General features: G+C 39.0%; 1 protein-coding gene across 6 annotated transcripts; it reads right to left on the bottom strand.

Annotated features, from left to right (window-relative positions):
• Window positions 1-276: 276 nt before the first annotated feature.
• Window positions 277-16,219, bottom strand: arfip2b (ADP-ribosylation factor interacting protein 2b). Of its 6 annotated transcripts, none has more exons than XM_005472271.4 (10): window positions 15,891-16,219; window positions 12,816-12,926; window positions 9,688-9,720; window positions 7,971-8,079; window positions 6,680-6,736; window positions 4,386-4,501; window positions 4,030-4,251; window positions 3,757-3,914; window positions 2,915-3,089; window positions 277-2,798 (listed from the first exon to the last, which is right to left on the bottom strand). In XM_005472271.4, the coding sequence occupies exons 2-10, from the start codon at window positions 12,912-12,914 to the stop codon at window positions 2,643-2,645; spliced, it is 1,125 nt and encodes a 374-aa protein (XP_005472328.1). In that variant the 5' UTR covers window positions 12,915-12,926; window positions 15,891-16,219; the 3' UTR covers window positions 277-2,642. The 6 variants fall into 6 exon arrangements, with proteins under 6 accessions (XP_005472328.1, XP_005472327.1, XP_005472330.1 ...); XM_005472270.4 differs by having other exon boundaries at window positions 9,664-9,720; window positions 15,891-16,218; XM_005472273.4 differs by lacking the exon at window positions 9,688-9,720.
• Between the last annotated feature and the right edge of the window lie 813 nt (window positions 16,220-17,032).

Raw genomic sequence — 17,032 nt, 5'->3', positions numbered from 1 at the left:
CTCTTAGTGCAACACAAAAAATAAAATGAAGACAAGCTTTTGAAAATGTGTACTTTTAATTTCTGTTCCCTTGGGGTGGGGTAGGACTTTTCAGGTGTGAGTGAGGAATGAAGGCAAAATATCACATCAATCCATGGCACCACTTCATTTATCATCATAAATATTTTGTCTGCAATCATCCATACAGTACAATACACCAGCTCAGCCTAGAAAACATTGATTGTACACAAATAAAACATCTCGTTTTATAAATCTTGATCTTTCTCGACAACAATCTAGAGGACTAGCGAGGCTGCTAGTAAAAGTTACTTCAAATGTTTTTCACTTTTCACACGGTTGTTGGTTTTTTCCCCCAAACTTAGAGGAGGATTTACCACAGTGAAACAAAACCAAATCCTATTGCCATTCAGTCTGGTGTAAGGGTTAGGAATATCAAAAGGACAGCTTTTGGAAAAGAGGAGTCACATCTTGTTAATATTGCTTCGTGATGGTCAAACAGACCAGCAGCTGGCCAGTGAAACTACAGTTTTAGCCACAAGAAAGGCCAGGGTCATGCTGAACGACTTCTTTAGCCAAAACTCATAAAATTCAGGAAAAAAAGAAAAACAGAAGCCAAACAAACTTCAGAATTTCGCCATTTCCTTTTCTAAGCCGTCTTTAAGTGAAACGTTGTGGATTTTGCTTCAGTCGTTTCCAAAATTGAAATCAACAGACGTAGTCCATGCGAGCTAGCGCGCAGAAGGCAAAGAGCACAACATCAGTGAGAGTGCACATATCTGCACCTATACTTTGGATTGCTGTCTGTCATGCAAATACAGGAACAAGAAGCTAGAGAAGTCACCCATTAACTGATGGAGGTTTCGTGGAGCACTCCCATCTGTCACTAGAGGCTCCCATGAGTTAAATGCAGCATGGTTAAACATTCACTACATTAGGTTCTCCCTTCAAGTTGACAGAGGTTTCTAAATTTAGAGGTTGTTTCGAGTAGATCAATTACAGATTTGGTTTGCTAAAGAAATTAATTTTAGCATGTCATCTGCAAAATGTCTTTCTTGTACAGTAAACTGGATAATTTTGTGTACAACATGTTGAATTCAACATATAATAAACATGATACAGTGATGATTAAAAATTCAACATGTGCTATATTTTAATTGTCAATGACTGATGATTGTTTACTACTATAACAATGTTTACATTAAGAGAAGAAAAGACAGACAGATCATTAGTGTTATTACATCCAACCCCAACCACTAGTCACAAGAGGTTTAAATATTAGTATGAGTTATATCAGACAGCTACAGTAATCTTCAGTATGAAGAAAGGTAACTATAGATGAATGTGTTCTGCTTCAGGAGGACTGAATGATATGACCCAATAACATGCCCTTGTTAATGTTAAAAAGATAAAATAAAAAACAAAAATGCACATATTAATGTACCATGTGCAAATGTAAAAGAGAGTGAAACTTATTATTTCCGGTTAAGTGAATCCAGTCAAGTTTGCTTGAAATACCCATCTCTCACAGGGATGCTCCAGGCTTAACCAATGTAAACATATTAAGTCCTATCATTCAACAAACAGGCCTATCTGTTCTCTTTGGGAAAATAAAATAAAATTAGTAAAGACTTGAACCAGTATGACTTTGGAAAGCTGTGGAATCGTCAACGATTGTTGCATATAAGATTCAAAGTCAAAGGATTTTCATGTTATGAGAAATAATTACAGACCGAGAACTGCGGTGCTTGTAATCCAGAACACCAGCACATATTGTCCCAAACAGCAGACCTTCCTTTACTTTAAACACGAGACATACAGTACAGCTGAACAAATGGAAAATAATTAAGAAACAAAAAGGAGATCAGATGCCAAATTAACCGAGTGGCTAAACACAACATTGTGTTTCTTTATGTGCTACAAACAATCACGTATGTATTTGAAAAATAAAACAGTACTTAAATTTGAAATGTACATTGATTTGATAGTTTGAACATTCCAGTGAACCATGTAAAAACCCTTTCATGTGTAGTTGGAAATCTTTTTTCTGAACTTGTCTTTCTTCCTTCATGCTTTCTTTTAACTGATCAGCTCATATATAAGGAGGCACACTAGGAGAGAGATAAGGTCTGGGAGTTTTGAAGTGATGTTTACTGATATCTCTGTGTGTGTGTGTGTGTGTGTGTGTGTGTGTGTGGTTTAAGTTAAGAACTGGGAGCACTTGAGGAATACAATGATGGCCATAAACATGACTAACAAGTTCACACAGCAAAAAAGTGTTGAGATAGATTGGGATTGAGTCAAGTATAAGAGAGGGAAGGGAACGGTTAAAGGATTTTCAGGGAACAAATCACAAAGAGAGGTTAAAGTGAAAAAGGGGAAACTGGGAAAAGAGGCACTAAAAGCCCTCTGACTCTTCATGAAACTGGCCACTTGGTTTCCTGCTGCACTTAGCTCATTCACGACTAGTACCCTGTTATTCATCCGTCCAAACATCCTGCCATGCATTCATCTTGAATCTTCATCCAACCAGTTATTTCTTTGTTTCTCTCTGTAGTGGTCCTCTGTTAAATTGGGGGTTTCAACAGGTAACAGGTGGAGTTGTTGGCTGAGAAGGAGGCTACAGGAGGTCCAGCGAGGGCCTCTCATTGCTCTTCTAACCAGGAGGGCTTGTCAGCCCCTGGGGGCTTCAACTTTACGTTGAACTGCTTCAGCGTTTGCTCAAGCTGCTGCTGGTTGCCAGCAAAGTATGCTGATATGGCATTATGGAAGAGAAGGAGCTGCTTATGCATCACCTTCACCTGAAAGACACCAGAGAGTTAGGGATTTAGTCTGTGCACATCATGAATGACAGAAATTAAATTAAACCTGGATAAAGGTGTTTTGTCATTTATGATGACGTAATTATGCTTCTAACCTTATTCTCCTCCAGAAACTTGAGCTTAATGGCAACATCTGAGCGAAGACGTTCATACTTGTCCTTTTGGACTTGGTACTGTTGCTGAGCAGCTTCTATACGGGCCATGGCTACAGCATCTCTTGGACCCATACTCAGTTCCTCAAGGTCTGACCGGTAGGCATCATACTCTAGTCTAAAAGTACACAAAAGGAGAGGAGATGATACAGTGCAGCGATCTCAACAGAAAAATGCTTTGTTTTAAAATTTCATCATAAATAAAATTAAAATAGCAGATTTTAGCAAGGGTCTTGGAGATAAAGGATAAAAAAAAAATAATTTCTCTTTCAGAGCTACAAATCAAGTCAATTTCTCCGATCTGTCAGTTTGGGACATATATAATATGCCAACTCTGCCCCATAGCTGGTCGTTCAGAAATATTTCCGAATGATTCGAATGATCTATTGACTCGAACTGTTGGTCTGAAAAAGTCACAGCTAATGGGTGATTTTGACACAACCATTAAATTAAGAGTTGCTGAGGGATGAGGTTTATTCAACCAGCCAACATGCAGTTTGCATCCAATCTTGCTTAGACCATTTGTGTATTTCTTCACATTAATAAATACATTCATAGTTTATCTAGTTGAAAATATTACTGTTGATCATAGACCATATTGGCCACTGGAGGGCAGTAGAAGCACACTGAATGCATCATTACTGACATTATTGCCATCTTTCAAGTGGATATAGTAAACTTGTTAGCAAGCAGTTTCAGATTTACGTATAGAGCAGGTACGAAACACAATTATCCATTTAGAATAATGCTAAGGAACCTGATTTAATTATGTGCTATGTACTAACCTTGCATTTTCATACATCTTGATAGTCATCAGGGTGTCCTCCATGGTCTTGTTGACTAACGTATTGATGCTGGACACAAAGAAGTTGATGGCACCAAGTAAAGTCTCTCCGTTCTTACACAGCAACTTCTGAGTCTCTGCATTGTAGCCGAATTCATCCTGTAAGCAAAAACAAAAGTTTTTAAATGGCTAAAATAAACCTAATAATCATGCTGGCATCAGTGTAGCTCACCAACAAAGCCATAAACAGTTAAAATACAAAGTGACATCTCACCCGAAGCTCGGGAGATTTCTGACTGAGGTCAGCAAAGGTGTCGCCAAGCGCATGCTGTGTCTGCACCATGTTGTAGAAATGGTTGGTCAGAGCTCTGGCCAGTCGTAGAACATTCTCGTATTTCCGTTTAGTGTCTCTCAGCACCTCAATCTGAGCCTCCAGCTCCAGGTCCACGGTCCGGGAACCCCGACCGAAACGCTCTGAGATCATTTGCTTTGTACACTATGACACGGTTGGAAGGAACAAAAAGACATGAGTTACACAAAAATAAATTTAAATTGAAAAATTACCATTTTGCAATAACGCTATTCTCTAATCACAGTTCTATTCAGTCAATATAAGAAAATCTCGGATACCTTGTAAGTATTCAGACCCCATTTCTTCACTGTTTCTAGCTTTTCCACAGCCACACCGCGGGTCGTTTCCTCTGCCGTCATTGATGAGCTGCTGCTGCTGTGGTGCATGTTGGAACCTGAGGTGGAACACCCAAATATAGTAACACAAACACATGGTAAATGAACACAAGCAAAACCTTCTTGGACAGCAAAATTACCCCATCCAAAATCAGATCAAACTGGAATGTTTAACCACTGAAAGTGTCCAGGATCTAAGAAAGTTTAGACTGAGGATTGTTTAACATCTGTTATTCTGTAAGCCACGGCCAACCCTTAAACACAAATCAGAGAGCGTTAATGAGTGACTACAGAGCGGGAAATACTAAAACTAAACTGGATAGAAATACTGGCAGAACAGAAAAACAAGATTTTTTTGGAAGACACCAAATCCTTTACATGGAGCTGATTAAAGAAATACTGCAATATTCACACTGTTATAGTGGCAATCTAATTAATCAATGTAGAGGCTGCGAACATTATTTTTCACTCCTCAGTACCTTGATGTTCATGTGATTGGACAGATGGCAGGACTGCTACTTTGCCTGGCCTTCATACGCAGCTCTATGACGTTAAATGGGTGGTTGGATGATTTTCAGTGAGCATTAATTATGGTAAGGAGTGGGAGTGGAATTTACATGTTTTCACTAATTAAGGGAATATTTAGGGTAATTTGATATTTATGTTTTAAACAGTTGTTAAGGTTGAAAATGGCAAAAGTAGAATAATGAGGTACGAGGAAGATGTGGGAAAATAAGCAAACAAGACCACAAGATAAACAAAGGGAGAAAGGGATAAGAATCATGCATGTAGGAGGGAATTGCAAAAAGAAGGTGGAGCACAAAAATAGAAAAGTACAAGGATGAAAAGGCAACATTAAGTACATGACAGTAGTGAACAATGCAGAGAAATGAGCAATGATGACCAGAATGAATTTGAATTGCAGTCACACTAACTGCTAGGATACTGTGTGGAGTGAACTGGTTAAAGCTTTTACTAAATAACAGCAGATGGGGAAAAACTAACAGAATGTAAAATGTAAAAAGCTCAAGCCAAGGAGCTCACTCTCAGGGCAGTATTTACTTTCACAGGAATAGGGTTGTATTTTGTGTATATTCATTTTGTTTTCTTTGGTCTTTTTAAACATACTTTAAGATGTTCATAGTACAGTAAAATTCATATAAGGGTAGCATGACAGATGTTTGCATGGATTACACACATCAGTATAATTTCCTAAACATTCCCAATATAAACAGATTAGGATAAGACATTTTAAGAAAGTTTTACCTTATTTGACCTTAGAGAAGAGGTCAGAAGTCTATAGTACCGTGACACTTACAATCCCCATACATCATTCCCTATATGCCTATATGTTTAAAGGCAAATAATGGAAGCAAGAAAAATAATTTTAATAAATGGCTACGTATTATTATATTATTATCCCTTCAGATCAATCTATTTACCTTGAAGGAAAGGTCAGAGGTCAAATGTGACATGATACTTATAATACTTAGTGTTGACAATACACAAGATACTTGTAAGAATAATAGTTTCTAAATTATAACTTGTCACTTGTTTTGATCAATAAATTATTAAGCTGACCTTGTAGGCCTTGATGGATGCAAGTCAAATTTTAATGGATTATTAACATGACCCCCTCTACACCCACGCAGAGTGTTATCAGAATTAATTCAAAACTTTTCAAGCTACTTGGACAAAGAATGGCACACACACACTACCAAAAACATAACCTCCTTGAGTGAGTTAATAAGCATGATGATGGATTTGGTTCAGTGGGTGCACACCCACACCTTACAAGAGAAACAAACCAGAAACCTACAAATGAGAAAGAAATACTGTTATATAAAAAGCCACAAGGTGTCTACAAAAAGAGAGCAGCAGGCAGAGGTAAGTGCAATGCCCTTGTTTCCACTGAAAAAGAGGAAAAAATGGTGAAAAGGGGCAGACAAGTCAATTCCCAGTCACCTAAAAAAAAGAAAGATAGAAAGAAAAAAAGGACACTCTACACAGAGCATATTTCCAAAATGAGCTATCAACACTGAGAACGATCAAAGACAGAAAGAAATCAAAATGCACTTTTAATGCACTTGAGATCTTCTTTAATCACCTTACTTTACCCTAACTAACCTTGTCAATGGCATTTACAGATGTAACTGTAAAAGCAATGCGAAATGTAAAAAAGAAATAGTATTTTGGAAATAAGCTCTCTATTATTAACAACAATAAGGTTAAGGCACCTAATCCTGTAACTGGGATCCTTTTGTTAAACTCAGCATTGTAGTACACAGCAGGGCCTGTGAGAGAGGGAGGGATAAAGAAGTATTTTTATTAAATAAAGTTTTGAACCTTTTCCATCTAAAACTTTCTTTATATGCACCATCATTTGAAATAACAACAACAACAAAAAACCCTCTACTCCTTTTATTGCAAAACAAATTCTTAAAAATCTTTTTAAGGTTGATGAAAGGACAGATAAGCCAGCTTCAGTAATATCTATGATCACTATTATCAGATACATAAAAACAACATCATCATGGAATAAGTCATTTCTATGGTTCTTTAGTTGCCAAAGGAGCAATAAAAATACTATTTTCATAAAAGTACAAACAGTGTGGCTACTGCACAGCCTTGGTGATATTTCCGTTTCAGTGCAGAGGCCTGAGTTTTCATGCTGAAGCCCTCTGCATCATCACCTTACCTCTTAAAAAAAAAAAAAAAAAAAATCACGGGCTGGTTTTTTTCCCCCTCCTTAGCCATATGTGATGGTAAATGACTCTTGCTATCAAGGCTACAGTTTGTTTTCAAACAGGTTTAGCTGCATTTTAAGAACTCGTTTTACGACGCACAGCACTTCCAGTAGAAGCATCACTGTATGGATAAATGTGCCTTCATAAAATCAGTATTAGAAATGCACAGCTACACCACCCAAACACTGGTATCAGTGTTGTAGACTGCAACTAGCCCATCAGCGAATAGTGACATTTACTGATGGCGGTGCCAGTGTTTGTCATTTGGGTGCCATCAGTTGTGTGCTGGTAAAATGTTACTTAAATATAATGAATCTTTCTTTGTTTTGCTGGCACAAAAAGAGGTTATACAAAGCAAAAAGACATCAGTACTGTATCAGTCCAACTGTTTTTTGGGTTTTTAAAAAAAAAATTATCATCATCATCATCAAAAATTCATAAATGTGGCAACCCCATATCCTCCAGCAGAACATGTAATTTGAGTAATACTAGCCACCTTTCACACAAGCACTTTTTCTATGCTTTCTATCTAACATTCACACAAATTCACACTGGGGTTCAGTATCTTGCCCAAGGACACCTTGGCATGCAGAATGGAACAGCCAGGGATCAAACCACCAACACTGATTAGTAAACAACAGGCACTACCTTTTAAAGCACAGTCAGTAGGTAATAATAAATTAATTGCAACATGATCTTGTGGGTAGTCAGAGACACAGTACAGAGCCTGAAAAAACATCACAAATGAGTAATGGGAACAAAGAGTGAAGCAGCACTCTACCTTTGATTGAACTGGTGGGGATAATGCCCTCTGCTGTTCCTCCATAGCCCCCAGAAACAATGCTAGTCTCGTTGAGATTGGGACCTGATACCATCACCTGCTGCAGGTCCTGCAAAATGTAATGTTAACAAAAAAAGAAAAAGAAAAAGAAAAAGAAAAAGGATGGGCGGGATAAAAAGATGGGTTGGGGAAGGAATATACAGAAAGGAGATTGTGACTTGAGAGCCAAATTAAGATAACATAGGCTAAAGCCTCAGTCAAAAGGTTATCCACTGACAGTGAGACAAACACCACGTGAGGAATGTTAGGAAGCCAAATGGAAAAACTGTATGAAAGTGTGTGAAAAAAACAGAAAACACATGACTAACATGTCCGTCAATAATTAATCCAAGTGATCTGAATCTCCTGCAAAATTGAACTTCTATACATAGCTGTAATATACTCAGAGTTTAATCCAGACAGCGACTTCAGTGATCTATGCAGCAGGAAAAGCACAAATAAGTAATTTTCTACTTATAATCGCCATCAGAGACTTCTTTGAGGTTTTGGCTCATGAGCAGAGTCGGGTTATGAGCCACTCTCTCCCTCGGGTTTTGTTTAAGCCGCTGTTCTCTTTTGTTTGACTTCCTGCTGAAGTATCAGCAATTTAAAAAAATATGTAGGATTATAAGGAAGGAAAACCGAGAAAAAAGGAGCCTAAGGACTGAAAAAGTGTTCATGTGTGCAGGAAAGCCTCTTTTTCATATATCAAGTAATTTAACTATGAGTTAAGTCATCTAAAAACGTAACGCAGAGGATGTAACAAGTGGGCATCTGATAAGTTGCTAAACATTTGCCTCATTTAGTTTAGATAAACAGAGTTAGTTAATGGAAGTCTGTTTTTTCTGTTATTTCTGGCCATTAAAAAGGAAAAAAAAAAGAACAAAGGAGCCCACATTTTAAAATGCTCATGCTTAGACTGCACACTCCGTGATAAGGAAATTACAGAATAACGCCCTGCAAGGGAAATAGCTATTTCCGCTTTGTAAACAAACACATAACATATGCGATACAACCATAGAGTCAGAAAAAAAAAATTACAACTGCTTGGATTTGACCCATCTTTAATGTCCTGAAATCTTTGCTTCAGGGCATTATCTGGGTTTTAAGACTCATCTTGTAGTGAGACCTGCAGAATTAAACATTTCTTTTTTTGTAATAAACACTGACTTACACATCAAAACAAGTAAAGCAAAATCACATCAACAGCACAGCATTAGTATGACAATAAAGACCATTAGTATAAACAGAACAATCTTGTTTTGTTAACCATCACCCACTAAAAATTTAGGCATCTCACACACACACACACTCACACTCTATCTGGGCTACCTTAGGCAACCGAAAACAACACACACTAGACATCTTTGCATCTAATAATCAAATGGAGCGTAACATCTCAAATTGACGGATATCCCACGTAACATGTCAGTCTTTGGAGACTCTTTCTAGCTACAGTTAGTAGGAGTAAGTTTACCAGGCAGCACAGTTCAAGCTGCACAGTGGTTTGAATTAAAGATCAAATATCTGACATTTTGTGAAACAAACCAGTGCAGCGATGCAAGGCAATTTAATTCCCCTTGAAGTCAAACCACTGAGCAGTACTACACACCATACTACAACACACACGCAAATGCACAAATGGCCTGCTCACCCTGGTGCCTCTGGAGCTCCCTACCTTCTCATCTAAGCTCCACTGCAGCTTTGCAGCCTGCACAGAGATGGAGGAGGGGGGGGTGGGGGGGTTGACAAACGCAACAAGAACAACAACAGAAAAAGAAACAAACAGAAAAGGAGACAAAAGGAAAAAATCCATGACTGAAATATGAAACAAGATAGGAGGATGCAAACGAAATCTCAGAAAAACCATTGCAATGTCCACAGACAGCAGTGATGCAAGATGGAGAGCAGTGATGACTTATATCACAGCTTGTCAGGGTGCATCATTAGACTAGATTATGTGAAAATTTCAAGAGCCTAGTCTACATGGTGAACATGTTTGCATTCGATCTCCAATGTGATGCCATAGGTGCTTATAATAACTGTACTGTCTGGAAAAAAGAAAATACAGACTCTAACACAACACTTAAAAAATTAAGCTATTCATACAAGACATGGACATTAAAAGTGACAACATTAAGAAGGGAGGGGAAAAATATTAAAAGAGACTGAATGTAGACACAAAAAAACAAAATCAAATCCATACAAGCAAAATTTTAGTGCCCCAACTCCAGACTTCACAACTCTGACAAGCAGAAAAAAAAATTCCCCAAACAATACTTTAACTGAAACAAATGTGCCAAAATAATGTGTCACCTTCAAGCCAAACAGAGTTCAATATAGTAATAGTTGCCGTTCTAGACCATCCCGCAAAGGCCGACCAATTGGTTTAGCCAACCCGTGCTAGTAGGTCATAAAACCTCTCATCTTTAATAAGCATAACAGTGATCAGTAGCCACATAGCCTCAACCGTCTAGTCCTGTTTTCTATGGAAACATCTGCTTTACCTCTGGCCCAAACTGGAAAAAGATGTCTGCCAGGTAAAGAGCACCTGTAGCTCCACGTGGCTGCTTGAATTAGCAGGACTTCCTATATTCTGAACACCATTTAAAAACTGAACACAATTTGAATTTGACTTGACAGGTAATGTCAACATTTTCTTGTTTTTCTCCTGTTCTAAACAAAATTTTTAATGGCTTAAAAAACAAACAAACAAACAAACAAACAATTAAATACCAAGGCCTTTAAAAAAAAAGGGAGGGGGGGGGCATTATATCTACTCAAATACATTTTAACCAAAAAAACATTTTAACCAAAAAGGACAAAGTCTGTTTTAGCTATGCTTTATCATCATTCAGTCACTGTAACTCTTCCTTACAGCTCTGCCTTGTGTTATGACATCTGTTTAATGTGGGAGAAAGCTGACGCAAACGCTGATCCCTCCCTGGACACTTTGTTTGTACAGGTTCAATTCCTTTGCAGGCAAACTACCACAAGTCAAGCCAAAGCATGAAAAGATATAACTTTACAACTACCCATGGGATATTTATATAAATAAAGATTTATTTGCACAAGTAACCACCTGTGAGAAACTGTGTATAATGGCACAAGCATCTTAAAATGCTGTTATCTGGAGAGACACCAGAGAGCCTTTGCTGCCAAGACGTTGCTGGCAGTCAATGCTGTCTCTGTCACCGTCAAGCTGCCAGTCACCATCCTTTTTCTGTCATGCACATGATGTTGCAACATCTGAAACTGGACCTGCTTTTTCTTTACCTGCCAGTCTTCATCCCATGTGAGAAATAACAGACTTGTGCAGCTTTAAATCAAGTGCTGCGCAGCAGATATCAATCTGATTTCACAGGGCTTTCAACCAAGGACAAAGCATCGCCAGTTTCAGATTAATTGCAGAGTTGCTATGACAACTGGTTAATATCCAGTACTAAACAGTGCAGCCGAACACTTCTCATACATAAACATATTAAACTGAGGTAGTCACACCAAATGGTTGAACACACGCAACACACTGTAAGCTTTCCCAGAAGGAAGGTTGTTCTTTTACTACGCGTGAGCTGAGCACATAGTTTGGTGAGCAAATACCCTAATGCAGTTCCCTGCCAGTGCTTCCGGCAGGATCTTCAGTCTGTTTGCCCAACAAGGTGTGCCTTGAGATGGAAGAAAGCTAACAATCTGTTCTGAATATCTCTCAGAGAATCCACTACTATTTTACTTAATCCAAATCTCATATTGTCTTGTCCATTTAAAGTGTTTTTCCCCACCCCCATTCTGAAGCAGTTCTCACCTGGGGAAAAATGTGTGAGAATCCAACACTTGAGATCAATATACACATATACTGCATCAGAGATTGATCTATATATATCCCTTTATATGTTAGTGGGAACAACTGTTCTCAGGGAAACAGCTGGTCTCCAACACCCGATTTCCCCATGGAAGCTCTTTCCACAGTTCTTGGTATGCAAGCTACATAACGCAAGGCTTTGTGATATTGTGTAGCAGGCAAAGTGTCATACAACAGATAAACCTGTGCAGAAAACTAACTTCATTTAAAATTACTGTAAGATCTGGATCCTGCCTGTGAGTGACCATTCAGTGCATTAAGTCAAATAAAGGAAAAAGGTAAGTAAACAGTAGGTCACTAGCTCCTATACTAAAGCACTCAAGGCTCAGAGTTGTTAATAATAACATTATCTAAACTGTATTGTCCATACAGCTTGTACTTATTCACACTTTGTGAATGGTGTGAAAGGAACAAGCATACCAGCCTAATCTTGTAGCTAAGAAAAACATCCACAATGTCAAATTCAAACTTCTAAAAAAAGTACACATTTTGAATCATACTGAGCCAACCATCATTAACAACACATAATCAAACCTGATGTAATCAAAAGGCTAAAGTATCTAGGTTGAATTTTCCCTACATGCTCTAATTTGAAAGATCCACCACTGGCTGAAATATCAGTGCCAATGATTTTTTCCTTTGTTTCATTCCTTTGGATAAAAATTGAAGCACAAAATAATCTGAGCCCCTGGCAAAAGACAGAAAAGTCATTGTAGCTTTATAATACACCATAAACTGTTTACAAAGAAATACAAACACAAAAAAGATAATTAATGCATTCTTGACAACAAATACAAAGATAAACAGCTCTGCATCATGTGTACTCTGTTGGCAGCTATCCGACTTGAAAACACAAATTATGTTTTGCTGACAGTTTGTTGTTTCACAAAAAAACAAAAAGGGTTTTCTAAAAGAGAAGACTCAACTGATGCGGCAGCCCGACCTACCTGTTCAAGGCTGTCGTCTTCTGTTAGTGTCCCTGTGTCACCGTTACTGTTGATAGGAATCTCCATTGTGGCAGCTTTACTCATAATGCTGTCTGTCATAATGCACTATGCCTGTAAGAGAGTGAAAGAGAGAGCGAGACAAAGTGTGTAAACTAAAAACCACCACATGTGAATAAATTAAAAGTGGCAGAGATAGAAAAACTGTGCCGCTTTGAAGGGAAGAGACCAAAAGAGCTTAGTCTAAACAGCCCAACCATTAAGCAGATGGGATTATAATTACCACAAACAAGCGAGGAGGTGGTTTTCAAAGAGCAAGGCTACCGCTCGGGATAAAAACAACACACCTATGAAAGACCCCCCTACTACACACAGATGCAGACAGTACAATGAGCCGCTTCGGTTAAGTGGCCACTCTGTTCTAAAGCACAATTACACGACTCTGTGTGACCAGCATCCACTCCCTAAAAACCCAAAGTGAAGGGAAACAGCAAAATGTTTACATCAAAACGCTCCAGTCATTTTAATGGCTCAAACTGATGCAGCCTGCCACATATTTCATTTAAAACCAAAAAAGAGAGTGCTAAACATGCAGTAATATGGAGATCATTTTTGACAGTAATAATAAATTCACTATTGAGGGCCACAGTTTAATGCACAAAGCTAAAGCCGATTTGAATGCCTATAATAATGACATTTTTCCATAAAAACTTTTCCAGATATAACCTGGTGGAGCTGTATTGGAAAACACACGTGCCCAAATCAGTCAAGCAGGGTATTCAATTGTCTTAAACCTGTTTAATAGGCTAATCCGACTGAGACCATATAAGAACAGAGCAGGTAATTGTCCAAACAATACACAGTGAGTGAGCGGGTGTCACGTGTCCACCCTCAGGCATGCTATACCCAGGCACCACACGTAGCCAAAACCAAATGAAGCATTTCAAGTAGTGAGAAGGCATCTGGTACACCAAATTTCTTACTGTTTGCTACATGTGTGCAACTTTGGACAATGCCAAGACCTAATTCTCCCAGCACTTTCAGAGGTTTACCTGCGAAGTCAGCGATTGAGTTCATATTGAGAAACACAGCCTCTTTGAATTCAAATTTTTTCCATCTGGTTTCTAAGGCGTATAAAAATCAAGCTATGCAGACTGCCAATAGGTCACTCTAAAGAGTTCACTGAATTTAAGTGTGGTACTGTAATAGTGTACCACTGTTAAAGCAAGTTTTATTATTACTGCACACACCAATTCATCCAAAACGTGGTATTCCACGGAAAGTTACAGAGCATGGTTGGCAAGTGCTGAGGCGCTGAGAATGTAAACGTCACCAACACTCTCCAAACTCAACAACTGCACAGTTTCAAACCTCCACTGACATCAACATCAGCACAAAAACTGTATACCAGGGGCTTAACGGCATTAGGTTTCCATGACCGAACAGCTCCTCTGGGGGTAGTAACATACAAAAACTGCATTTTGGAAGCCTTTTTCAAAAACACTGTTTCTACACTGTATACTCAAGAGATAATTATAATTCCCTCAAACAAAACAACAACAAAAAACCCAAACTTGCTCTAATGCTGATAAATTTGTGAAGACTACATTTTTTCCCTACATTTACTGCAAAAGAAAAAAAAAAAAAGGTAGGTGGATGTTTATGGATGCATCAGTGATTTGTGGTATTTATTGTTAATTCTTAAGTGAAAAGATCTTAGAACTGCAGTTTTAAAGCAGATTACTCCATTTAACACATAACCCCACTTGGTATACAAAGCCGAGTCCCTCACCTACTGTTTCCAATACCACTGTAATATATTCTTCTTATTATGACAGGATTTGATGTGACAAACTTGAGAGCACAAGAGTGTGCACAAGGCTTTTGAGGCGGCTCAGTCCCTGGCTTTGGGGAACTAAAGTAACTTTTAAGAGAGTCCAGCAGGTAACAAATGAATGCACTGATGAAGCAGAGCTTCACTGTCTAACTCAAATTAGTGAAATATCAGTAACTTATCTACAAATTCTGTGATCAATTTGTGTTACTTTGGTAACTTAAACAGTCTTTGAGTCCTTGTGAACTATGCTACTAACTAGCAGACTAAAACTTCAGCTGCTGTATGTTGCAGGGTTTTGGTAGATCCTTCCTGGTATTAATGTCCCATTGTTTGAAGCCAGGTATAGTACACGTAGTCCATATTTACATTAGCTAAAGCCTCTCCTGAGGAGGCTTTTCCATTTATGAATGTACACTTGGCCATGCCATCTGTTGACTTACGACATTACAATAGATGTAGAAAACGTGTTTCTCTTGTTCAACAGCACCCAAAACAATAAAGACAGCTTACTGCGCCTGTACTGTGGGTCGGATAGTTTAACAATTCTTCAGTTACTGTTCAGTAGGTTTTGTCTCTCAATCAAGTGACCTAGACAGCCTAAATCAATGCCAAGCGGCACATTATTTCATATATTAGTCTCATTAATTATCTAATTAATGAGTAACTAATTATTCGTAATTTGCAGCTTCGAAAATAGCATCAGAGGCAAACGCTATTAATAAACACTGACGTACAATAAGTCGACGGATGCAAACAACTTTAAATTATTTGCAAATTTAAGAATTCGTAATGATTGCTTAGGCTTTAATTACTATGTACAGTGCTAAAAAAAAAAAAATATTAAAGGCAAATACTGGAGAACAGGCTGGGGCTGTACTCAAACCCGGATGCAGCAGTAAATACGAGCCTAACAGGTGCGCCAGCACAGGTGTACAGTTTTCTCAGCCAACGCTATATTCAGGTCGCCGGTGAGTTCGGACCAACAACGCAGTGATGGAGGGCCCGTTTGACAAAAATCTGCTAAACTAAGGCAGAAATGCATTTTCGTGTCAAAAGAAGGCCCGCTTCCACTTCACATATACAGCTGTTGAGAAAAAGCTGGGAAAATGGTAAACAAATCCGCAAGCTCAACGTGCAAAGCCTGGTTCAAAGACGCAGAAAGTAAAATAAATGAATAAATAAATAAAACATATATGGCAGAACGCAGACAGAAAGGCAAGTTCTCAAACAGCTTGACTTACGGTCTGCTTGGTCCCGTCGTAAAAACCGAGCTGTTCGGAAAGCTAACGCGTAAGCTAATAGCAGGCTAGCGGCAGTGCATCCCAGCTCACGCGCGGCTCGGAGGAAGCTGCTGTGTCCGTGCTCAGTCCGTGGGCAACGACACAATACTCTTCTTTAAGGATGTTTCAGTGACATTGCGAGAAAAAGTCTGGTTCTCACTGCTCTTGTCTTTGAGCTTTTTTCCAATATCTTCTGTTTAATGAAGCCAGAGGGGGAACGCTTTACGGATCTGACGACACCGTGGATGTCATTTCGCAGACGCACTCCGAGCCAAAGATCGTCTACGAACAGGCGGGTCACTCGTTACGAATGGCGCTTTCCCGGCTTACTGGTTCAAGGTTCAAGGTTCTTTATTTGTCACATGCATAGTTATACAAGTATAACACACAGTGAAATGTATCCTGACATGCTCCTCGACATGCGCAAAAACATGGGGGGGGGGTAGAGGAATAACATTATAAATATATATATATGTATATATAGTATATACATTGGGTGAATGTGCAGTAGAAGCAGCAAGCAGGTGAATTCTGTACATTAATATGAATAGACATCTGACTATTTTACAGAATGGACACTATAAACATATTTAAAGTTAAAGGAATTGAGTGTCTGGAGGAGAGTCTCAGTCAATTATAGATGATGTGAGATGGCGGGTGTGTGTGTGTGGGGGGGGGGGTTGGTTAAGGGTCCGGATGGCTTGAGGATAGAAGCTCTTCTTGAGTCTCTCTGTCCTTGCCCGGATGATGCGGAACCTTCTACCAGATTGTAGAAGTTGGAACAGTTTGTTGCCAGGATGGGACGGGTCCTTCAGTATCTGCGTTGCTCTAGTCCGGCATCTCCTGGTGTAGGTGTCCTGAAGTGGGGGGAGAGCAATCCTGCAGCAGCGTTCTGCTGTACGGATCACTCTCTGGAGAGCTTTTTGGTCCTTCACACAGCTGTTCCCAAACCACGCTGTCATGTTCTGTGTGAGGATACTCTCCACAGCGCCTGTATAGAAGATCCTGAGGATCTTTGGAGAGACCCTGAACTTCCTTAGTTGTCGGAGGTGATACAGGCGCTGCCTAGCCTTCTTGGTCTGGACCTGAATGTGGGCAGCCCA

This window comes from Oreochromis niloticus, linkage group LG10, assembly GCF_001858045.2.
Source record: "Oreochromis niloticus isolate F11D_XX linkage group LG10, O_niloticus_UMD_NMBU, whole genome shotgun sequence".
NCBI classification, from domain to species: domain Eukaryota; kingdom Metazoa; phylum Chordata; class Actinopteri; order Cichliformes; family Cichlidae; genus Oreochromis; species Oreochromis niloticus.
The sequence above is the reverse complement of the archived record's forward strand: the minus strand, read 5'-3'. Positions and strand labels throughout refer to the sequence as shown.